The sequence below is a fragment of the Zea mays genome, chromosome 9 (genome assembly GCF_902167145.1).
Source record: "Zea mays cultivar B73 chromosome 9, Zm-B73-REFERENCE-NAM-5.0, whole genome shotgun sequence".
Classification (NCBI taxonomy): domain Eukaryota; kingdom Viridiplantae; phylum Streptophyta; class Magnoliopsida; order Poales; family Poaceae; genus Zea; species Zea mays.
In genome coordinates this window covers 61020452-61046135 of record NC_050104.1, presented here as the reverse complement: position 1 = coordinate 61046135, position 25684 = coordinate 61020452, and the positions used below count along the sequence as shown (strand labels likewise).

At 45.1% G+C, this 25684-nt stretch overlaps 1 protein-coding gene across 4 annotated transcripts in view; it reads right to left on the bottom strand.

Moving 5' to 3' along the window:
* Positions 1-24670, bottom strand: part of LOC103638559 (uncharacterized) — a 44944-nt gene extending 20274 nt beyond the window's left edge. The window contains exons 1-6 of one of the 4 annotated variants that reach the window (XR_002265005.2): positions 21859-24638; positions 21682-21785; positions 20253-20322; positions 12090-12896; positions 10778-10980; positions 687-824 (exon numbers count right to left, since the gene is read on the bottom strand). Coding sequence is in view for 2 of the 4 variants with exons in the window: in XM_008661438.2 (XP_008659660.1) it covers positions 701-824; positions 10778-10980; positions 12090-12896; positions 20253-20322; positions 21682-21785; positions 21859-24555 (4005 nt within the window). In the remaining 2 variants the exon portion in view is untranslated. Of the gene's footprint in view, positions 1-686; positions 825-10777; positions 10981-12089; positions 12897-20252; positions 20323-21681; positions 21786-21858 lie in introns of all 4 variants that reach the window. The other 3 variants (XM_008661438.2, XM_035962550.1, XR_002265006.2) reach the window with 3 other exon arrangements.
* Positions 24671-25684: the final 1014 nt, after the last annotated feature.

Below are 25684 nucleotides of genomic sequence, written 5' to 3'. Positions count from 1 at the left end.
GTACTGCAAAACCATTCGATCTCATCTTTTGAGATTTATGGATATCTCCAATTGCTAGTGTGTCGGGATACAAATATTATCTTGTTATTCTTGATAACCATCCTCATTACTTGTGGACATATCCTTTGCGTCTTAAGTCTGACACTTTTGATGCTCTTTCATTCTTTTTTGCATGTCACCACGCAGTTTGGCAGCACCATTAAAAACGTGCAGTGTGATAATAGGCGTGAGTTTGACAATTCCACCACTCGCTCCTTCCTCACCCATGGCACTCTTCTTCGCATGCATTGTCCCTCCACCTCTCCCCAAAACGGTAAAGCTGAGCACATCATCCGTACCACAAACAATATCCACCCGCAAATGCAGAGTGAGTGCTTCCAACCTGCGACCTACTGACTCGGTGAGACAACTCTTATTTCTGCACCAGGCATGTCCTTCAAGCCACAATAAAAGTGTTCGAGAAAAAAGGGGCACAAGAAAATCAAGTTTCAGTGAGAGGTACAGTAACACAAAATGGCAACATGCATGTACTGGTATTAGGGATCATTCAAATGTAAGTGCCCACAAAAATGATACTAAACCCTAACTATATCATGTGATTTTTCAAATAATTTTATGAAAGCAATAAATCATAACAAGTTGAAAACATATTATATAATTCATGTTTAAAGCATTCTATAGTATACTTGTAGTGTCAAACCTCTCCATCCGGTGAGAAACTCAGAACTGATATCAGTATGGTTGTTGTTCTATTCGATGATCCTGCAAGTAAGCTTGGAAGGCCTGGTGGTCCACTTGCATCAAGAATTCTTATCTTTGTGACACTACAAAGTTAAAAATGAAAAATAAGGAAAATAAGTAAAAATCAACCTGTTGCACTTAAAGATTTTACGAAAAATCATTATTGTTACCAGATGAGTGATAATTTTATACTATAAAAAAACGTCAAATTCACAACACAAAAATCTTTGGAGAAAAGTGATCATCATAAACAACAAAAAACTATACCCATCCAAGCAAGGTATTATTCTCGAACACGCAAAAAAAACCGCCTTCCATTGCGTTAAGAGAAATAGAGTTTGTTACAGAACCAGGTTAGTGTTTGGGTAACATATGCAACAGCAACGACAAAAACTTTTACTCTCAATAGAAACTACAAGTCAAAGTTCAATCACATGGATAGTTGTTTTCCATGCACAACTATTCAAGGCTAAATCTTTGAATATATTACATCGCGACAGGGCCTCTAGCTGAATTGGTTAGGTGGTTAGCACTCCTTGGGTCCTGGGTTCGACTCCTTGTGGGAGCGAATTTCAGGCTGTGCTTAAAAAAATCCCCTCGCCTAACCTGTTAGAGTATATTAGACATATATTATGCAACTTCTGATTTGGTTTAGGATTGATTGTAATCCCGGGATACCTTCCTTATATATAGGATAGGCTTCTTGTCCTCCAAGTCATGTACTCCTATATATTCTCCCTAGAGGCTCAATGCAATTAATCCCACACATTATACGTATTCTATTATTCCTTCATGGTATCAGAGTTTAGGTTTTAGATCCAACAGGCGTCTTCCGCTGCCACCGTCGCGCCGCCCCTGGGGAGATTGTCCTCCACCGGGGGCAGTGCCCTCGAAGGATGCGCGGCCGGTCCCTCTGATCTGTCATGCCCATCGTCGTCATCGCGTCAAGTCAAAGTAGCAGCAGATCGGAAAACTCACCGTCGGCGCTACTCGAATAGCCCGCCATCAACCTGCATCGGCTGGATCCGGCACCTCCACACGCCGTCGTGGTAACGGTTGTCGCCGGATCGAATCCCCGCCACCGGTTGGGTCGTGTGCCGCCATGGTGGCGGCTCCGACTCTCGCTGTCGGTCGGTCTCGCTGGAGCCGCGCGCTCGCGCTAGGGCTGCGACCTCGTCTGACCGCGACGGGATGCGGCCATGCCCGCGCGCTGCCGAGGATGGGCCGCCGCACCCGCGCTGAGCCTCCGGGGTCGCGCCAGCGAGCCAGGTCCACGTGGTTGCGCTGTTGCGCCACGTGCCCACAGGGGACGTGCCTCGGTACCCCGGTGAATGACCCAGATATGTTGTTGTTGTGTCTTTTTTTTGTTTTCCCGTTCAGTGATCGGGTTTGTGTCTCCATCGCCCACCGCAAGTCGACTCGTGCGCCCTCAACATCGGCTTCAACAACACCAGCTTCTTCATCTTCTTCGACGGTGCAATTGGCGTGGCATGCGGCGTAACCGGAACGCCTGCCTGTGTCACGCCTCCTCCTCTGCACGTCCATCTATGCCGGCTCGTCGTCGCCACCACCGATCGAGAGGCTCCACCATCGACATCACCATCGTCGTCTCCGACTCGCACGTCGACGGCCTAATCAACCGATCGCGGGCGAACCATCCTCCCGAGACACTTGTCGTCCATCGCGCGATGCTTCGCCAAGCAAAAGGGTCGTTGTTGTGTCGCCTCCTCGTGCAGCAGCATCGTTGATGAGGCAGATTTTCCCTTCGTTGCCTCGCCCAATCTAACTAATAATTTGGAGTTTTTGGATAATGAGAGTGCACCCATTGGGACTTTGCACACCTCTGCAGGTACCCCGGCGCCCACGTCATCATCAGGTGCCGACCCAGCTCAGGTGGCACCTCCACCAACTATATCTGCACCTGCGTCGGCCCCTGCTACAGCTCAGGTGGCGCCTCCTCCACCTGTACCTGCATCTGCATCGGCCACTACTACCTCTTCATCACCACATATCCGGTCGCTGGTTCAGGACATGGTGTTCCCCATGCCATGTACGGTCCCTGTTCCAGAACCGGCACCAGCCCCTGGTACTACTACACCAGCAGTTTCAACTCCTCTGCAGGTGTACACTCGTCAGCGTAGACAACCTACTTCCTCTTCGGTTCTTCCTGAGGTCGACCCTTCTGGCACCACGCTGCCCCCTGCAGCCCCTACTTCATCTCCTCCGTCGGCTCCCACTCTTCCTCTCGGTGCCATCCCTGCCCCTGTGGTGGTTAACGACCATCCAATGACCACTAGGGCCAAGGCTTGTTTCCGTGTACCGGCTATCTTCACTACTGTAGCACTCTCGTCCTTGGCTATCTCGACATTATCGGCACAAAGGGCTATCATCTGCATGGGCTACTCTAGTCGCAACATTTGCACCGGCGTTCCAACTGTGGGGGTATATCTCCATTATTCTTCAGTCTGTCCATTCGTGTTGCTAATGCTACGACTGTGGGGAGATGTTAGAGTATATTAAACATGTTAGAGGATTGATTGTAATCCCGGGATACCTTCCTTATATCTAGGATAACCTTCCTTATCTCTAGGATAGGCTTCTTGCCCTCCAAGTCATGTACTCTTATATATTCTCCCTAGAGGCTCAATGCAATTCATCCCACACATTATATGCATTCTCTCCTTCCTTCATAACCCATGCCAAAGCACAGGTCTAAGGCTCGATCCTAGTCGCGGTCGTTTCTCACATCGGCTATGATCTCGTTGTGTATGGGTGGGGCAGGGTTCAGAAGTTTTCTTGACCTGCGTGAGGTCTTCTTAATATAATGCTCGGGGGCTGTCTTACCCCCGCATGTCGATTTGTTTTGAATATATTCCATCTTTCCAATTCTCTTTGAACTGCCTCCTCCCATATCAACTTCCGCCTTCTGCCTCATCCCATTGATATCACGCTTTAGTATCCCACTATGCATTGGTGCTAGGGTTACATCTGCGCCTTCGAAAAATGTAAACAACCACATGTGGACTCATGCTTCTACAGGAATACTTATGGGTGCAGGCATAGGAAGCAACCTTCCCTCAGCCAGGCAACCGAATTGAAAGCATAGAAAGGAACTAGGTGAGTCCATTTCAGTTATATCAATCAAGTAGCTTTCTTGTTTCTGCTGTAGCAGACAGTTAAGTTTCGAATTTCAGTTATAGAAAGAAATAAGTAGAATTGAATCTATTAAAGGTTTTGCTTCCCTGCCACATGTACTATAAAGGCTGGCCGGTAAATTGTATCAGGGCATCGAAGAAATACAGTTTACCTTATACGGGTAGAACTGTCTTCGACGGTGGCGCCTCCAGCCACCCGCAAGGGCAGTCCTCCTCGCTATCTCTTGTGTTCCTATTCTCAAGCCACCCTGCTCTTGCATTCTCCCTTGCATACTCCTCGCCGTCCCCCAAGCCACAACACCACAGTCTGAAGAACTACCCAACTAGGTCCTACTAGCTTCAAGAAACATCAGTTCTTTGGCGCAAGCAAAACACTACTTATGCATCTTCTTTGCTAGTATCTCAAAGAGTCATCACACTGAAGGGGAGCAATTCTGAAATCAATCTCATACAGGAGTAAGGAAGTAATCATGTATAACACTTCAACTCCCTCTCCCTCGATGCCCCATCCCTCCACTAGCCTATGTCGACTTCCACCTTGGGCCTAGCGGACATCTCCTGCTCCCCTCCCCCTAAGGCGTCGCACTCCAAACCCTCTCGCTCTCATTTATCCCCTGATGCCCGAACCTTCATCCTAGAGGGTCGGTCCAAGTTCCAGCGTTGGGTTGATGCTTCATCACCGGTTCCTAGCACAGACCTGAGGGGCAAGGTATCTTTGTATCAGGACACACTCGTCTCCTATCCGATGATAAAGATTCCTGCAGGCACCCTATTGCCTCCGCGATCTTCGCAGAAGACAAGGTGTGAGTCGAGTGACGCCTCCGCCATCGCTCCTCTATTCGTTCTGAGATATATCAGGCCCTGAAGACGTGGCTTGGTCCAAATGTGAACGGGTAGACAGTGGTGGAATCCTGACGGTCGCGGTGTAGCATGAGACTGGCCTGTCCACCATGGTGACCAGTTCCTTGGCCCCGCTTGGAAGATGCTTCAACTGCATTGGTGTTGGCCATTGCGCTGGTCAATGTCATCATCAAACCTGTTGTTTCCATTGTCGTGGATGGGGACTTCGAGTGGAGAATTGTCCTGGTTGTGGCGCTCTTCGTCCTAGTTCAGGTGTGTCTCAGTGACCAAGAAAGTAAGTCTGGCAGCGGCTCACCCCAGTCACTATGAAACGAGGCTCCATCAGCTCTCCTACTATGGCACGACGCTACCTGCTAGGAGGTCAGCGTCTGGAGCAAATACTAGGGTCATAATCGTAATCGTAAGACGCGCTAGAAGTGCAAGGTTACTAATGCTAAGCATCAGCCTTCCGGAATTAGTCTAGGGACGATAGTGATGAGCATCCGCCTTCGTCCCCATTGTCTCATCCGAGGCTCAGACAGGGTTTGTATTTAGAGGTTTCTGCGGAAGATTGTTGCATCATCAATTTTTCACCCGGAATTGAGCAAGCAGAGATGAGACTACGTCGAGTTGTGCTGATCACGGCAATCAACTGCAAAATCGTGGTACCTGAAGATGAAATTTTGGAGACCATCGCAGGCTTGCATGAGTTGGATGTCAACTCATTATCTATCTGCAAGACGTCAGCGAGTATTTTCTTCCTTCTCCCTAATGAGCAGACTGTTGAAAGGGTCTATAATATTGGGCGGTCTATTTGCTCTAGTTCTTTCAGATTACACATAAGGTGTTGTTCTAGACAAGCTCATGCTGTTGGGGAGGTTTTGCCATTCTTCGTTCACATCAAGCTGAGTGGCATCCTTGAGCGTGCCTGGTCTTTGCGCATTGCAGAGCACTTGCTGGACCAGCAAAGCTGGATTCAAAACCTCAAGCAAGGGACAATTGATCGTTCTGATCCTACTACCTTCCATCTATCTGCCTGATGCATCCATACGGTATTCCAGCCAACATTAGACTCTGGATAACTGAGCCACTGATCTTCGATGTGGCTACCCATCTAGTGAAAAGAACTTTATCCTATTCAATTGAGGTGATGGTCAATATAATTTTGAGACCTATTCATGATCCATCCCCTAGCCTGTCTCCCTCAGTTGGGGTGATGAACTGATGATGACTCTACTTAGTGTCACTGTCATCGACAAACTTATCCTTGTTTAGGGTAAGTGCTACTTTGACAAGCTCATCTTCTAGAGCCCCAGCAAAGTCAAGGCTAGATCCTAGGAGGTTCGATAAACTCCATGGGGGGCTTAATGGCTTGCCAGAGGTCGCCTTGGGAACAGATGTTCCGATGTACGAGGGGGCTACGGGCTACTGCATTAATCTCGTGGAGGTGGTGGTCGTTCCGCCTACCTCGAGTGCCCTACTACGGATCCAAGAGGAGATTTTATTGGTACCTTATAAGGGTGGAAGGTCGTGCCTGAGGTCGACGGTTTTGACCCTTTGCCTTCAGCTACCTCACCAGTTCTTGAGCGTCGTGTGGTCCCTTGTGAATGAAATCTCTAGCCCGGGCTTCAATTGGTGCCTAAGGTGGACCAAAACTATAGCGATAAGGATTCACTTGGGTCTGGACCTGCTGAACCTCTTGGGGTTGTGTTTGTTGATGTGATTCGGGCAGCTCCTGATATGTTTTTTTCTCGAACACGCAGGAGAGCTGCGTATCATTACATTAAAAGTAAAAAGAAACAAGGTCCAAAATAGACCGGAGTACAAGAGACGTTGTTGGGGGCCTTCCTCTTCCGAAGGTCCTCAAAAACGTGACTGACCATATGTTTTCAGTATGACATGGATTATTACAGGGGGCTTCGGCTTCGGGATGGAGGTCTTCTCTCATGACAGGGTGAAGATGTAGCCTGAAGGTGATAAGAATGGACGACAAAGCTATAGCCGAAGAGCTTCGACTTGATGCGATGACGAAGAACATGTATGATGATGACCGAAAAGGGACAAAGACTACTCAGTCCTTAATGATTCGTGTTATGATTATAGATGAATGTCAGGGGCATAAATGTACTTTTACTCGGGCTGTATCCTGTGCCTATAAATAGATGAACAGTAGCACCGTACTGGACACGCTGACTTGTAATCACTCTCGCGTCCCCACCTTCGAGCAAGCTGAAGGTATCAATGTAATATGAATTATGTTGATATTCATACATGTTTTATAGAATGCAGATATGAATGAATTGACAAGATATACTTGTTGTTTTCGTCTCATTGTATTCTCACTTATCTATAAAATGATGAAGGCATGTCCTTCATGACCTTCGTCTGATAATCATTATGTCCGTGAGGAGATGATGTTTCAGAAGACGAAGGTCCTTAATACTTAACAATTGTGTTGTCTTGTTCTTGATTCACAGCATTTGAAAACAAGTGACCAACAGACGTCTTACGGCGGTCTAAACGTAACAAACATAAGATGATCCATCTATAAAGCTCAAATCCACATCTGAGAGGGAGGCAGCAAGGGAGGACAACCCCTTGGCCCCAGCAGACTCCCACAGACTACACTCGTCCCCAACTTGAATTAAGAAATTAGCAATATTAGGGAAAGACCATCAAAGATGCATCTGTTTCTATGATTCCATAAGACCCAAGCACCTAGCATAATAAGAGAGTTTAGGCCACCTCTGAAGGGACACTGAATAGCTTCATTTGCTTCATGCCACCACTCCATGAAATTTATATTAGATGGTTGCAGTGCCAAAACTTGCAGCCCGAATTGCCTAAGCAAGAGGAACCAGCATTCCCTAGAGAAGACACAAGCCACAAGCAGATGGTCAATTGTCTCTCTTTCCTGATCACAAAGAGGACATCTTTCCGGATGATCCAGACCTCGCTTTTCAAGTATATCTGTCGTCCAACATTTCTTATGAGCCACCAACCACAAGAAGAAACGACATTTGGGCGGAGCCCAAGTTTTCCAAGTCCTCTCATAAGGCTCGAACTCCACTGATCCAAGAAAGAGCCCCTCATAAGCAGCTTTAGCCGAATATTTTCCATTAGCAGCCAATCCAAAGATATGCTTGTCTTCTTTATCAAGGCAAAGATCAACTTGGGCCACCATGTCCCAAAGGCGCAAAAAGTCTGCAAGGGCTCCAACTGATAAACTCCCACTAATATCATTAATCCATAAATTATCTCTGATCGCCTCCTGAACTGTCCTTTTGTTAATCAACTTATTAGGAATGGTCTCTAGAAGACGAGGAGTAATATCCACTACCAGTTGCCCTCCCACCCATCGATCACTCCAGAAGAGGGTAGAGGCCCCATTTCCGACCTCAGAATACATGGCCATTTTTAGAAACTCTCGGATTTTCCTTGGGACATGAAGAGGTAGGGATGACCAGGGCCGATATGGCTCAGTTTTTTGTAGCCAAGCCCAACGCATTTTTAAAGCCCAACCCAGCTCAGTGATGCTGAAAATACCCAGCCCTCCAAGCTCGCGAGGTCTGCACACTCTTACCCAGGACACAACACAATGTCCACCCATGACATTTTTACGACCACGCCAAAAAAAACCCTTTTCTAATTTTATCAATGTCCTTCGTCGTTGCAGAAGGCAGGTCCACAGCCATGGCAATGTAAATCAGCATTCCTGTCAAAACAGATTGCACCATAACACTTCTTCCTGCTTTAGTCAACGGATTGGCTTTCCATCCAGGGACTTGATTAGCTATTTTGTCCACAATGGGCAGCTCCTAATATGGCCACTAAGAAATCACAACACACCTCCCCAACGGTGAACAGAATAAATTTAGCGACCAAGCACTTTTCTCATATCTATTCGAGACGCCCCTGTCACACTCATATTGATGGTGGCAGACCGCTAACTAGCAAGCGTGGTCAGTTTGCAGTTTGCCTCAATAGATCGAAGGTGAATAAACTTCATGAGAAAACTGAAGAAAGATACATCAATGCTGCTTTTAACCCTGCTTGCTGCTAAGGTCACATTGTGCATTCCTGCAGCACCGCCTCATCGCCACCGCCGAGTTGCAGGTTTTGGCCCTGAAATTCCTAGCGACAAGGCTACGTCGCACAATCGTAATCAAGTTATCTGAGCTTTGAACATCATTGGGGAAATGGAAGGTATTGATCAACATTCTCTTGATGAGTACAACTCACTCTTCTGGCAGTCAACCCTCTCAACCTCCTACATCCAGACCATGACCTCGCTCTTTGGCTGGACTATGCCTGATGAAGGGACTCCCATGTCCTAATTGTTGGCTTGTGCTAATCGTGTTTTACTCTTGTTTTACATCGAGCTCTCAAATATTATTTATCGGAATGTTCGTGGCGTCAACTCTAGAGCCATAATAGACATGAGGGTGTTCAGAAAACAGTAAATCGTTGGCGTTCTACATTTTACAGCCCACTAGCCCTTCGGTGAGTCCGGGATTTTGTGAAGAGTTATGTTGTCTGCCAACATAATAAAACTGAGCATCTTCACCCGACCGCCCTCCTCCAACCCCTGCCAGTACCAACTGAAGTTTGGAGTGATATTTGCATGGCCTTTATTGAGGGTGTTCCCGTGTCAAAGGCAAATCTGTAGTTCCCACTATTGTGGGCAGATTCTCCAAATTTGCCCACTTCATCAACCTTGGACATCCTTATGCGGCAGCATCAGTTGCTAAGGCATTCTTTGATGAGGTTGTATGCCTTCATGAGATCCTTTGCCCCATCGCCATTGATATGGACACCATGTTTACAAGTCTATTTTGGACGGAACTCCTCAAACTGGCCGGAGACACACTCAACCTTAGTTCGGCTTTCCACGTATAGTCAGACGAGCAATCAGAGGTGGTCAACTGAATAATCACCATGTATCTCCATTGTCTTGCACGTGATAGGCCTAAATCTTGGTTAAAATGGTAGCCGTGGGTAGAATTTTGCTACAGTTCTTCATATCAAACGACACTCAAATCATAGTTATTAAGGGGTCGGTTAGGCGAAGCGACACCTAAGATGTAAGGCGACTGGGAGCAAGCAATGTGTCTTGTCGCCTTGCAGCAAGGCTAAGGCGAGGGGAAGAGGCGGCAACGACGTGCGTGGGGAAGAAACGGTGGTGTAGCGCAAATCCCGGAGGCATCGTGGATCGCGGCGGCGGCGTGGTCGCGGCGGCGGCGTGGGTCGCGACGGCGATGGTGCAAGGCGGCTACGGGAGGGAGCTATAGCGCAAGCTGCTGGCAGTCGGCTGTCAGCTAGGGTTAACCTAAATTTGTGGTGTTGGGTAGGGCTAGGCTAATTGGTAATGAGCTTCGTTCTTTTTCTTTTTCCTGTTTTTCTTTTTTAGCAGGCTAGAATGGGCCTTCAAGTAGACCGCAGTTGTGCTACTTGCTTCTAAGCTTCTAATTAGTGATATTTAACTAATATTTGGTCTAATTTTTATATTTATCTATATAATTAAGGTGTCGCTTCGCCTTACGCTTTACCTCTTAAAAGGTAAAGGGGTTCGATCTCCTTTCGCCACCCTACCATGGACAGTCTGGGACCTACTGCGGACAGTTCGACTACCTATCGCGGACAGTCCGGCATCTCACAGAGCCGAACCCAAGGTCCTACACATCGTGTGAACGCCCTACGGTTCGTTGCTATTTGGCCCTAAAAGGGTGCCAACATAGAGGTGGAGTTCCATTGCATTGTAGAAGATTCCGTTGGTGTTTGGCTCAAAAAGGCGTCAACAAAAACATAGGGGATCAAGCCAAATTTGACCTTTCTTGTAAAGTCAGCAGGCTAAAAGGGCAATCTGATATTTATATAGCTCATGTGACGATAAATTAATAGGAACAAAATCATTTGTATTATTTTCTGGAGGCCTACAGGATGTTGTAAATTGATAATCATTTGATAGAATAGAGGCACATATAGAGAAAGAGATCATGCATGAGGAAAATTATGTTTTAGTAACAAGAAAGCCTATGTACCTTTCTATGTCATAGACTCGAATTGTACCATCATAAATCTCTCCAATAGCATCACCAACAGCTAGCTTTGTCATTGACTCATTGAGAGCAACCATCGGAAATACACGTGCCATTTCTCTTAGAGCCATCATTGAACTGATAATACAAGCTTTTCGCATTATTAGATTGCTTGGATCCATAGTGTGTAGAATGTAGTTGATTGCCTGCACAATTATTCAACTATAAGAACTACATAAAAGTACATGTTTTGACTAAATCAATACTCTAAAGAAATCATTACGAAAAATGGTTACAATGCTAGAGGATACTTTGTGAAAACTAAAGTAAGCCTCCAAAAGGCTTTATTGTTGTTAAAGTGTATAAGTGGATTGGCTACCTTCTCCAAACAGCTTAAATTTTTGGGTTGAACTGGTTAGTGCATCCACTATAACAGTTGTAAAGTAAGCCTGCTAAACAAATGTACTTAAACCTTCTTAACTTTTCCTTTACTTGTCCCATAGCTACTCGAAATTGGATGAAACATAACCTTATTTGTCCAAACACATAAAAAATAAGGTCAAGAGCACCCCATTTCTAAGATTAGGATTCAAAAGTTTATAAGTTCCTGACATACACAGGTTATAACGGTAGTTATAATCTTTTTGAAATAACATATTAAACAATAAGACGTGCATGGAAAACAGTTGTACATATGCCCGAACCATGACTTGTGAGTTCTATTGGGTTTTTAACTCTAGCCTACCCCAACTTGCTTGGAATAAAAGGCTTTATTGTTGTTGTTTGTTATATTTAACAATAAGACGAAAGAAAAATAACACAATGAATTATAGTACTTACCAATAAAGAAATGATTTACACATTTTGAGTAAGAAAATGAAAGATAGAGATGAAAGATCAACATTTCCCTAAAACGTTCTATACAGCATAATTTCTGGTAGTGAGAAACCAGTTTTTGCATTGTGCAGAGAAGCTTTCAAGTGTAATTGTTCAGGGTTTAGGACTTGTGAGACAAAAGGTTTGCAATACAAATTGGAGAGCCCTCCGAGCTTCGATGACACAGCAAAATTCTATCAAAAGATACTGTTAGACTAATGCTAGGGTTTCAGGGCTAGTTAATATATTAAGGCGCAGTTCTCCTGCGTTTTCCCAAAAAAAAAAGGGGCTAGTCCCTGTGTAATTACTTGCATACCCTCAGTGTAATGGGCTTAGCCCAATTACTCAGCTTATATATATGCACTCACAACCCAGTTAGGGTTAGAGTTTCTCATTCCAACTGCTACAACAATCACAAATAGGTAGAAACATTTCTCACCTTGTCGAGGTATGGGACCAAGGACTTCGGCGCACCTCGAACTACACGGATAATGGTTTTGATTGAAGCGACATGAACAGGTGAATCAGACGAAGTAGCCCAAATTTGGCTCTCTATTACACCAAAAAATCCTGTTACATCAGCCATAGCCAAGCTTGGTAAAAGGGTGCCAACCAATGCTTCTCGCATTGTAATGGCCACTGCAGTTTTATTGATAGCATTGCTAGAAGGTGCAGTGCTTAGGCACTCAATTTGGAAAAGGATATCACTCATAAAATGAGTGATCTCAGCACCCAAGCATGCCTTCCAAGTGTTTTCCATTCCCTCTGCTAGAAGTTCAGCTGCAGTTGAACTATATCGATCATTCATCGACATAACTAACTTGATTAGTTGACTAACAACTAAACTTGAAAGTTTAGCTTTCACGACACTTGGATACCAAACGACCAAAGCAGCTGCAACTATGATATTTGACGCCACTGCATCCTGGCTTGTGCCTCCTATCCATGATAACCACTCCTGATTTTCAAATGATTCCAACCATAAGATCATATTAGCAGTGTCAATATCATCTTTATCAACATTTTCATCATCTTCCTTCAACTCTCCATGATTGGATACAGAGGCAGTCTGCACAGCACATATAAGAACATTCATATTATCTGATGAAGACAAGGGGGCATTGACCACTTTATTTTTGTTTACTCGTAGTGGTTGTGGAATAGAACGGGGAGCTGCACAGTGGAACAAGGAACGTGCAGCCATTCGCACATGTTCCGAAGGGTGTTGCCAAAAGCTCACCAAAAGCTGCAAGACAATTACCAGTTAGTTCCCCTCTTAAAACCTTCTATTTACAAGCACACAACCAAGTACTAAATCTAAATGAAAATATCATTTAATATAAAATTTAGATTTTACTATAACTACCCATTATCCATTTTGAAATAAAACCAAAACACATATTTTCCATTATAGGATGTATACTCAAAAAATTATTACAAATATGAAATATGCAGAGAATAAATAGTTGTAGGAACTTTTGAAGTAACGGTCCAAATTGCGAAAACTTTTACACCCCTAAAGCTTTGAAAAGGATGATGTAAGGAAAATGGACCCCGGGCCATTTGGCTAAGTGATTTTGGTGTTTGATGATCAACATAACCTTGTGAACTAATGTGTTTCCTAGTGTTTGTTTTTATAGTTCACAGGATGCGAAGAGGATTGGACTGATACACTAAGGATGCAACACCTCAAAAGAAGACATAAAAGATGCGTAGAAGTCCAAGACTCAAGAACAAAATAAGCCCAAAGAAACAGCGAAGAAATCCATGAAGTGTGCAGTCAGCCAGCGCACTGGTGGCGCACCGAACAATGAACAGTACCACCGGGCAGCCTGCGCAGAGAGGCCTGTAACTAGGCGCTCTCGGACTGTAGCATCGGACTGTCCGGTGTGCACCGGACAATCTGGCAATGGTCGGATCCAACGGTCGACTGCTACAGACCCTAACGGTCGGCTGATGTGGCTAGGGCACCAGACAGTGAAGAGTGCATGTCCGGTGCGCACCGGACTATCCGGTGTTCCCGTCGACAGAAACAACAGCTTTCTGTCCAACGGCTATAATTGGGAGGGAAGGCTATAAATACCCCTAACCGGCCATTTGAAGGTGTGGGAGCCCAAGCAACATACGCATATTGTAGACATTTCCAAGTGCTCAAACACCCAAGTGCTTAATAGAATCACTCGGTGATTAGCGTAGGTGCTTTGCAAAGTGCTTAGGTTAGTTAGACCGCATTAGCGCTTGCTCTAGGTGAATCCTAGTTAGTTGAGTGAGTTTAGAAAAACCACACAACCCATTGTCTCTTGCGCGAGCCGTTGTAATTGTACCGAGTGGGGCGAGAGTCTTACAAGACCGTGGCAACCGAGTTTGTGTCACGGCCGCCACCGTGTACCAGAGGGAACGAGGTCCGCGACGTTTTGGCCGGAATCTCGATAGTGGAGACGGCGGGGAGCGTCTGAGAGGAGCCGGAAGCGGAGCACCACTTGCGCGTGGAGAAGGCCCCCGGCTTTCTACGAAGTTACTCGACCGAGGTGTTTGGCCCTCGCGTGGGCTACCCTTTGCGTAGGGGCACCAACGAGGATTATCGAAATCTTGCGTGGTTTCGGATACCTCGGTAAAAATACCGGCGTCATCCACGAGAGTTGGCATCTCTACCTTGCTCTTTATCTTCCACATTTATATTAAATATTTAAGTTTCAATCTTGTCTTTCTAGTTAGATTATTTAGAATTGAAACTTAGGCTTTGCGGTAGAGATAGCAACACTTAGACAAAACCTAGCTTGCACATTCAAGATTGTTTAATTGCATAGGTTTTGCTCTAGGGATTTAATTGTGGCCTAGTTTAGAGAATTTTTAGAAGTCATAATTCACCCCCTCCCCCTCTTAGGCGTCACCATTTCCTTCAGATGAAAAGGGTAAAGTGGTGGACCCTAATGGTATTCCAATCAAGGTGTGGAAATGACTCAGGGGCATAGCTATAGTATTTTTTCTCGAAAAACGCAGGAGGACTGCGTTTTAGATATATATTAAGAAGAGAGAGACAAGGGTCTAAAGAGGGCATAGCTATAGTATGGCTAACTAAGATGTTTAACAATATCTATCGATCGAACAAGATGCTTGGGGAGTGAAGAAGAAACATATTGGTACCAACCTACAAGAGCAAGGGAGACATCCAAAGTTAAACTAATTATCGAAGAATCAAACTGATGAGCCACACTATAAAGCTATGGGAGAGAGTCATTGAGCATCGTCTATGAGGACGACACGGATATCTAAGGACCAATTTGGTTTAATGCCTGGAAGGTCAACCATAGAAGCAAACTTCTTAATAAAACAATTTATTGAGCGGTTTAGGGAGTAGAACAAGAACCTACATATGTTTTTATTGACTTGTGTTAGATTATTCTGTATGTTACTAATGTAATGGGCTTTAGCCCAGCCCATGTATCGTCCTATCTCATATATATACAAATGCCTACCCTAATCAGGGTTAGGGTTTTCCTCATCTCAACATGGTATCCGGCCAGACTACTTTCTCTCCTCCCCTTCCCCTCCCCTAGCCACCGTCTGAGCTGCCTACGCCGCCGCCACCTGTGGCCATGGCAGCCCTTCCTCCTCCTATCCACTCCTTCCCCAACCCCTCTCTCATAGTTGGGCGACGATTGCCGCACCCTGCATTCACAAGTAGTTGGGGCCTCTCCTCCTTAACTAATGTGGTCACCGGTGTGCCCCTCCACAAGGTCACCTTGGCTGCCAGCGCGCCTACCACTAGGGCCCCTGTGGCTCCTTCCACGCTCGCGTCGGCCGCCGAGCCTAGCACCACTACCTCTTCGGCCCCGTTGAAGCTATTGCATATGGATCTCTTCGGCCCCGTTGCTTATCTAAGCATCGTCGAGAGTAAGTATGGTCTTGTAATTGTTGATGACTATACATGTTCCACTTGGGTATTCTTTTTAAAAAAAACAAAAGAGAAATCCAAGGGACTTTAAAGAGATTCTTAAGGGCTCAAAATGAGTTCGACTTGAAAATCAAGAAGATTCAAAGCGACAATGGCTCAGAGTTTTTGGGTTTAGGGGATGTTGGACTGCAGATAGGTTAGCAAATAGAGGATTGAATCATCCTGCAAGATGTCCTCTATGTGATCAGGAACCAGAATCTATTAACCATCTGTTGGCGTCTTGTGTATTCTCAAGAGTATTTTGTTGTAAGCTTCTAAGGAAGTTGGGTCTGCACTCTTTAGCTCCACAGCTGACTGCTATTTCCTTCCTGGATTGGTGGGAAAGGACAGTTGTTATTGTTACTGGAATGACAAGGAGAGGTCTGAACTCCCTCATCACTCTTGGAGCCTGGATGATCTGGAAACATTGGAATAGAGTGGTTTTTGATGGAGTATCTCCAACCTCACTGTACTCCTTGAGTTGGTAGTTGAGGAAATGCAAAAATGGCAAATTGTTGGTGGCAAAGGTCTTTCTTTCTTGGCTGCCCCCCCCCTCCTGCTGCTTAGGGGCTTCGACTAGGTGGCTTTAGTTTTTGGCTGGGTTATGGATCCCTACCTGTATGGTTGTTTCTGGCCTCCGTAACAAGCGTCTTGTATTTCAGGTCTTCTTAGACCTTTTCGTCCCTGCTAATATATAAACGGGGTGCAGTTGTCCTGCGCTTTTCGAGAAAATAAAGACAATGGCTCAGAGTTCAAGAATGCACAAGTGAAAGAATATCTTACGGAAGAGGGAATCAAGGATGAGTTCTCCTCTCCTTATACACCACAACAAAATAGTGTGGTGGAAAGGAAGAATCGAACACTCATCAATATGGCGAGAACCATGCTTGAAGAAGAGTACAAGACCTTGGACCAGTTTTGGGCGAAAGTTGTTAACACAGTCTGTCACGCCATCAACCAATTGTATCTAAATTGACTCTTTTTTCTCGAAAAGCGCAGGAGAACTGCGCCCTTATATCTTCATCGACTCCTCAAGAAGCCTTCATACAAACTCTTTACCGGTAATAAACCCAATGTTTCTTATTTTAAAATCTTTGAGAGCAAATGTTATATTTTAGTAAAGAGAGGTAGAGATTCCACATTTACTCCTAAAGTTGTTGAAGGGTTTTTATTGGTTATGATTCAAACACAAGGGTATATAGAGTCTTCAATAAATCTCTAGATGTATTTAAGTTTTTGTGACGTTGTGTTTGATGAGACTAATGACTTTCAAAAAGGGCAAGTTGATCTTGATGACAAAGATGATGAGGAGGCTTCAAGCTTGACGTTGAGAAACATGACCATTGGAGAGGTACGCCAACAGGAGCCGCCACAAGAACAAGATCAACCTTCAACCTCTACACAAGCTCAACCCCTAAGACAAGGTGAGGAGCAAGAGGCTCAAGATGGTGGAAATGATCAAGGGAGAGTTGAGGAGGAACAAGACAACGAGGATGAAAATAAAGTACCACCACTTCAAGATCAGGCGCCACATTCAAGAGTCTGAACCACCATTAAAAGAGATCATCCGGTAGACAAGATCCTAGGAGACTTAAACAAGGGAGTAACCACTCGTTCACGCATTGCTAATTTTTGCGAGCATTACTCTTTTATATCTTCTATTAAGTCTTTCAGGATTGAGGATGCCTTGAAGGATCCGGGCTGAGTGATGGCAATGCATGAACAGCTCGACAACTTCAAGAAGAATAAGGTATGGACATCAGTGCCACGTCCAAAACAGAATGTTGTGAAAACCAAGTGGGTCTTCCACAATAAACAGGACAAACATGGTGTAGTGACAAAAAACAAGGTGAGACTTGTTGCAAAAGGTTATGCACAAGTTGCAGGTTTGGATTTTGATGAGACCTTTGCACCTGTAGCTAGGCTTGAGTCCATTCATATTTCGTTGGCCTATGCTACTCACTATGGTTTTAAGATTGTTTCAAATGGACGTCAAGAGCGTATTTCTCAATGGACCTACAAAGGAGGAGGTCTATGTTGAGCAACATCTCGGCTTCGAAGATAGTGAGTATCCTGACCATATGTTCAAACTCTCAAAGGCGCTCTATGGGCTTAAGCAAGTACCAAGAGTATGGTATGAATGCCAGAAAGATTTCCTAATTGCTAATCTTTTAAAGTCGAGAAAGTTGATCCAACTCTATTCACAAAGGCGATTAATAATGACTTGTTTAGCCAAATTTATGTTGATGATATAAATTTTGGTTCTACTAATCAATCGTCTTGTAAAGAATAAGTAGGATAATGGTGCAGAAATTTGAGATGTCTATGATGGGAGAGTTGAAGTGTTTCCTCGGATTTCAAGTGAAGCAACTCCAAGATGGCACATTCATCTCCCAAACGAAGTACACACGGAATATCCTCAAAAAGTTTGGGATGAAGGACGTTAAACCCATCAAGACGACAATGGCAACAAACAAGCATCTCGACCTCAACATTGAAGGTAAGTCTGTAGATTAAAAGGTATACCGGTTTATGATATGATCCTTGTTTTATTTATGTGTATCTAGACCGGATAATATGTTATCAGTTTGCATGTGTGCAAAATTCCAATCTGATCCTAAGGAAAGCCATCTTAGGGCCGTGAAGAGAATCTTAAGGTATTTAGTTCACACACGTCATTTTGGGCTTTAATATCCAAAGGGTTTAGGGTTTAAGAATAGGGGTGAAAACAGGCGGATACAGACGGATAATAGGTCATCCTGTATGGCTGTATCCTACCCTAATGTATTTCAATTGGATTCGGGATCGGGTACAAATAGTTCTAGCCTGCTACCGGGTTTGCGCGTATAAAAGCATCCTTGAAGAGCTCTAGCGAAATCCTACGATCCTGCCACCATATAATGGTGAGTGGTTGTATGTCTGTTCCACTGAAAATCTTACCGGGTTGGCGCGTATAAAAGCATCCTTGAAGAGCTCTAGCGAAATCCTACGATCATGCCACCATATAATGGTGAGTGGTTGTATGTCTGTTCCGCTTAAGATCTATCTCCTTGATGAGTCAATTTATGCTTACTCAAAAGAAAAACTGAGAATGCATTTTATGTTCAATAATAGTGCTTGATAATATCTATGTTGTGTGTGGTTTTCTTTTCACAAATATCTCTTTATGTGGCATGAACTCATGATAGTATTTGTCGGAGAGGAAATTCTCCGACCGGGTGGCGGAACGCACCCGCCCTAAATCCTAAGATGAGGAGGGTCTAAGCGTTTTGCCTGCTAGATGGATTCGGGATGAATACAAGAACACGCCAGGGTTTAGAGTGGTTCAGGCCGCCGGAGCGTAATACCCTACTCCACTGTGAGTTCTATTGAGTCTGTAAGCTTGAGAGGTTGAGTGTGTGAGAGTCTAAGTGAATCTGCCTTGTAACGTTGTGTGTCCTCCCTTTTATAGCTCAAGGGGGGCACGTACAAGGATACTGAGCCCCGACATGTGGGCCCAGGGGCAAAATGGAAGGAAGTAACTAATGCCTGTAACACCTGGGTGATCTCTGAGCGCCATAATGTCCGTAGTGCATATAGTATTGATATGTCGCGCTGCTTCCTCGGTAACGCGCGAGTGATGATGAGCATAGTGTACGCCGCAGCACGGGCGTACTGCCTGCCAATGAAATGGACAGGCACGCCGCCTGCAGGATGGCCTGGTCGCCGCCTGCCAGTGGAGTGGACAGGCGGCGCGCCTTATCCGCAATAAATGCAGGGGCCGCGCGGACCAGAGGCCTTACGTCACGGGCAGTAGGCCACGTGGCGGCATAGGGTCTCCGCCTGAGCGAGGAGCAGAAGCGTACACGGTATGGTCCGGACACGTGTCGGCTCCGGACCCCCGCCTGGCCTTGATTAAGGCCTATGTATCCTTTGTCCCAGAATCCCGGGACCCTGCTGTGAGTGGCCCGGACCCCACACATAGGGGTCCGGAAACCGTCCCTGGGGTCCGATCATCACCCGTGGAGGTCCTGGACCTTACCCGGAGGTCCGGTCTGCATATACAGGGGCCCGGCACCTTCCCATAGGGGTCCGGGCTCATTGCTGATACCTTGGAGTATATCGTCTTCTCTGGCCACGTGGCGGTCCCGGAGCCGTCCACGTGGCGGGGTCGGGTGTTGTTTACCACGTGACTAGAGATAGTCGCGCGGGTACCGCGTCTTCATACTGTAGTAAGGGGTACCCCTGTTTCAGGGTACCGACAGTATTATTACTCTACCTTTTTCTAACAGAATGGCTACATATATTCCAACTGATATTAAATAGAACTTAAAAAGAAAATCTAATAGGAGCCCGATACTATGATGTATGATCCAATAGTGCTCAGAGCTGGAGAAAAACGATACTACCTAGTATTGAGTATCCCAATCCTAAGAACTTTGGTCATGACTAAGAAACAAACTCAACTAAGCATACTAAATTGACTAATTAGATCATCATATTTGGAGCATCAACTAAGCAATTACACCCTAAGAACCAACATGGTTTAACTTTATTTCATAAAAGCAAATGTGATGACAGGTCTCCAGTTTCGTTTTCTTCATATGATAAAAAAAGTAACAAAGTTGTGAGGTTGTAAAGAGCCACAGGATTGCAACAAATAGTATCTGAAACAAATATAACTGAAACCTGTAGGGATGGAGGCTTTATATCTGGAACCTTTTCAGCAAAATGCCTTGTATAAAATGCTGCCAAAGCACTGAAACAATAGAAATGTGAGTACAAGCATAATGCAAGAACGAATTCAAGTTATACTGAGAGCTATCATGCATTCAAAAAATAGTGTCACAATTGTGAAAACGACTGTTCATAAGAATGGGATCAGAACCGACTAGGACTTGACACAATACAAATACTGGTTATCATGGTTAACTTCAGTTTTCTCAAATAATCATAGTTACTTAAGTTTTTTTTTAAATGCCCAATTTACTCATGTAACTTTTTCATCAGTCCAGCCATACCCTAAAGAACATTTTCGATCTCATTTCATCCGTTGAACTTAATAAAAAAGTATATCAGTTCACCCTTGGACAAGATTTCAGTGTTCTTTTAAAATGTAGTAATTGTGCATCATGTGGGAACCTCCAGCACTGGGTCTGTCCTTTTTTGTGTGTGCATCAGCAGGTAAGGTAGATGTTACACCGCAGAATGCAGGATTGAGTGCTCTAAAACTCAAATCTGGCTGCCTATTTCTTCTTATTTGCAATGCCAACAAATTACTCCTGAGTGAGTTACATTTTTATTTCATTTTATTGGTTCTTTATAAGGTTAAAGATTTGAGTTGATGTTTTGCAGGACAAAATGGCATCATGCCTATGTTATGAAATACTTTCATAACTACCCATCTCAGGTCCTCCCAACCAATATAAATAGTCATGAAAGATACTTAAAACATGATAGATACCTAAATAAAAGCACAAGTGTGTGTAAAAAAATGTTCCCTACCCTGGAACAACACTTTTGTTTAATACTCCCTCTATTCTAAATTATAAGACATTTTGACTTTTATAGATACAAAGTTTTTGCTATACACTTAGAGATACACTATGTCTAGATACATAGTAAAAGCATTGTATCTAGAAAAGCAAAATGCCTTATGATTTGGAATGGAGTAGACAATAAGAAAAGTTAAAAATGTCATCACACCACCATTTTATGCATGCATCCTGCTTTTGTTACTAATATCATTAATTTATTAAGACAACTATTGTTCCATATATTGACCGTCCAGTTGTAGAAGTTACAAAGTATGGTTTTGCTATGGTCGAAAAAATCAGACTTTGACAATAGCTTATGGGTGTAAACGGGATTTACCCTATAAATTATAGAAGTTTGTAAACAGGCAGAACTTAGAAATTCCAGACTAAACTAGAATACATAACAGGTTAAGATTGCCCAAACTTGTTACGAACAAGGATATTTGAGATCATGGTGAAGAGCATTTGAGCTTAATTTGCCAAATTTTGCCACAACTATAACACACCAAATAAAAGGGTGCCAATCTAGAATTTTGAGAAAACATGAATTTGAATAGGAGAAGGAACCAGTGAACCAATACCTGCTAGAATTTGTACAAGAACGAGATAATTTAATCATGAGTTGAGCAAGAGATATTATAGACAGTGACCTCATGGCACAAAATTCGGCTGAAGACTTCCAAAGCTGAAACAGGCTAAAACAGCATGATCAGACTTCGCGTGTGCAAACATGAAATGGGATCTGTCCACGAGTTTACCTCAAGAGTGGCTTCTTTGCCTGGGAACATCAATGTAAATGAGCCTTTGTCTCCTACCACCCCAGTTGCTATATGGCAGCCTTCTGGCTTGCAAACTTGCATCTCATCTACAAGTAATTTGTCTAGCTCGCAATCAACATCCCATAAATGCAAAAAACAGAGGCTAAATCGAAGTAAACACCCTTCCAATGACTCTCTAGAGGGGCTATCCATTTCATGAACACGAGAAGGACTGTCTAAAGTTCCAGGCTGCAACATTTCTTTAGGATTCTCACTATGGAGATGATCTTTCAAATGCCTATCACTATTGCTGTTTGTCATGCCTTGTGTGGACATGATTGCCGTGAGGTCAAACCTCAGACTTGCAATGCCAGGATAGGGGCAAGAGCACTTTATAGGGCACTTTATTTTTTTATTATGGATACTGTGGGAAGAAACAGCCTTTCCTGAATTGTATACAGAATTATCTCCATGGAATTCATGAGCTTCATCTGGAGCTGGCGTCTTTCCCTTAAAATCATATGTTGTAGGGGCATTTACAGTCACAGAATCTGTACATCCATTGTGAAGGTTGGTTGACACGGATGAAATGTCATGACCATTTTTATCTGCATGAGACCGAATGTGGCTCATGTCTTCAAAAATTGGAACAAGTAAGGAAGACGCTGAAGTTGTTCCTCCTAAGATGCTACCAGTAACTGTGTTTTTCGATATACCCCTGCAGAAGTGCTCAAACGCTAACTGAGAAGCAGTGCCATTGATAACACGTTCTCGAGCACCCGTTTTCAGATCCCAAATATATAATCCACTACCTGCATCATTGCAAGAGTGGAGATTCTTGCATAAACAAGCTATGTACCCTTTTACTCCATCCCAAGCTACCAATGATGCATAATCCGGATGGCCAGGAAACATCCTCTCAACCCGCATGGTTTGAAGTGAAACAAGCGCCACAAGGCCATCTTCTCCAACAGAAAGGAAGCAGTCATCCCAAGGGTGGTATGTCCATGGAGGTGGTAGTACGATTTGCTTAACTGAGCCAACATGATGATGCATCACAGAAAGAAGAGTGCCAGCATCTAGATCCCAGACACGAACTGTACAATCTAAACTCCCTGATATGAGTGCTCGGTGGAAGTTTCTAGAGTCAGGGTGTGCATGCATGTAATGTGCAGCCAAACAAAGAATTGCTCCCTTGTGCCCCAAAAATAACCTCTCGGAAATATGTGGGTAAAGCCCTCGACCACCAAATTTTGCAGCAGCAGGTGACAAGTTCAGAAATCGGATAACTTCTATGTCACCATTATGGAAACCATAAACTACAGCATATGGAGCATAAGAATCCTCAGAAAGTAACATTGACGAAGACACTGTCCCTCTATACCTTTCTAATGAGCACATCTGTGAAATCACTTCCGACCCTCGGTTGATATTGTATTGAGAATGAGAAGGCTCTGGTCTAAATTCTTCTCCCTGAAGACCACCTTCTCCAAGCATTTTCCTCATAGGTGGTTTTTGTGTATTCACTGTTTTACTCAGTTCGAACTGATCCATACACCAAATGGCGACTGTTGGTTTCCACAACAATGACCCAGCTACCTTATAGGAGCAACATTCCACCCTAACAAGATGCTGATTTGACCAGCAAAATTTAACTTCTAGTCCCTCTCCTTGCATAGATAAGTTGCTAGGAATTTCACACACTATCTCAGAGTCAAAGTATGAGCTACCAAGAGCAATCCTGTACATTGTGACAGCACCATTGTTACTCCACAACACCAAATTCCTAACCACAACGCCATCGTCTGAAACATGAGCATCCCATTCATCACTGCTGAGGAAAAAAGCTCCAGCAGTGCATACCTTGTCTACTGTGTTTTTGTCCTTGCAAAGAGAAGTACCCAGCAGAGATACCTCACCGAGCACAACCCCCTCAGTGACACATTTCAACAAACATCTAGTCTTCAGCACCAACGCCACGTTCTTCCCATCATGAGACAACGCCACGGCTTCCACCCTCTCGTCCGCCAACTCCGCCGACGCGACGCTGGCCACCGAGCTCACGATGAGACGCCTGGGTGGGTCCACTTCGACAGCCGCGCCCTCGGCAACGGGCATCACCTGCACCCGACCCTGCGCGTCAGCCAACACAACGCTGACTGCATCATCACCGCCGCCACTAACCGCGATCGCATTCGGAGTCCCGACCGAGAGAATCCCATGGAAGACGGTGTAGAGGACGGCGAGGGTGCGTGCGTCGACGACTACGAGTGCTGAAACGTGACGGTGGCCGTCGTCGGGAGCGTGGCAGAGGATCGCGACTCGAGGGTCGGCGGAGGTGATGGACGGGAGCGAGGCGATGAGGGAGGGTGAGCCGACCCAGAGCGGGAGGGAGCGGCGGCGGAGGCAGCGGAGGGGTGCGTAGGTGGAGAAGAGGGAGAGCACTCCCGCGGTGCAGGCGACAAGAAGGGAGGCCGGTGAGGGGAGTGGGCAGAGGGAGGTGATGGCAGCAGCGTGGGCGCAGAGGAGGGAAGACGGGCGCGGAGATGGGGAAGCTGAGGCGAGCGCCAGTGGCCAGTGGAGGACGGTGCCGTCGGCGGCGCCGGTGAAGAGCGCGACCGGGGTTGTGGCAGCGGCGGTGACGTGGTGTGACGGCGGCAACGGCGACCAGAGCGCGGCCACAGAGTGGCACTTCATCGCATTGGTGGGGTGGGGTAGGGTGATCCGGCATCCGGCGAGGCCTAGTCTATACCGGAGGGGAAGATCTCATCTGCGCGGGCGGTTGTTTGCTATTATAATATCCTTAAGACGTGGCTTCTCTACAATATTATTAACAGATAGAATATAAATCTCTACTACCTATTAAGGCTGCAATAGTAGTCGGCCATTCCGCGTTCTGCCCATTCAGTGTTCTGCCTTTCCGATTCCCTCCTCCCTGCGCACAGCCATTCCCATGTTCTGCCACCATTCTATATCTGTCATTCTCATTCCCCTCCCCGCAAAGCCCATTCCCCCGTACAACCGACGCCTAGCTAAAATTAAAAAAATGTACATGACCCCAAAGGGATTCGAACCCACAACCTCTCAAGTAAATGCTAGCGGTAGCTACCACTACAACACATGTGTGTTTATGTCTACAGCTATAACAGAAAACACATCTACTACATCTCTCCCCAAGCCCACCTGCTACACTTGCACAATGCGTAGTAATAGATAAGTATCACCGAGATTCTTGAATTATATTTTTGGATGAAGGGAGTAGTATTTAAAGAAGAGACTTGCATGCAATTTCTTTTGTTTGAATAATATTTTCAACTTAAATTCTTTTTTTGCATGCGTGACATTTATTCTTCGTAATATTTTTTTCATGGATCTGACTTGTGAGTCATTTTTATAAACCAACGCCAAACATGAATTCATGTTTCTTATTTGAAAACCCCGAACAAACACCATTAGCAGGAGGCACTCGCGTTAGGGTCGCTCATCGACGACAAGAAGAAACTTGGCGACTGCCAGTTCGACCTCTAGAAACAGTCCTACATGGCCGCATGTGCCACTATGTACGACAAGCTCCGGCGCAGCCGTCGCTTGGACGCGGTGCAGAGCGGCTGCTCCGCGTTGTCCATCGTCAAGCAGGGGGACCTCATGGTCGTCGCCAATGTCGGCGACTCTCGGGTTGTTCTGGGCACCACATTCGATGACGACGCCATCACGTCGTCCAGCTCATCGTCCACCTAAAGCCCAACCTGCCACGTAAGTCGCTACTGACTGGCCATGAATTTTTGTGCGCTGAGACGATAGTCGTTGCTGACGTTGTATGAGTATC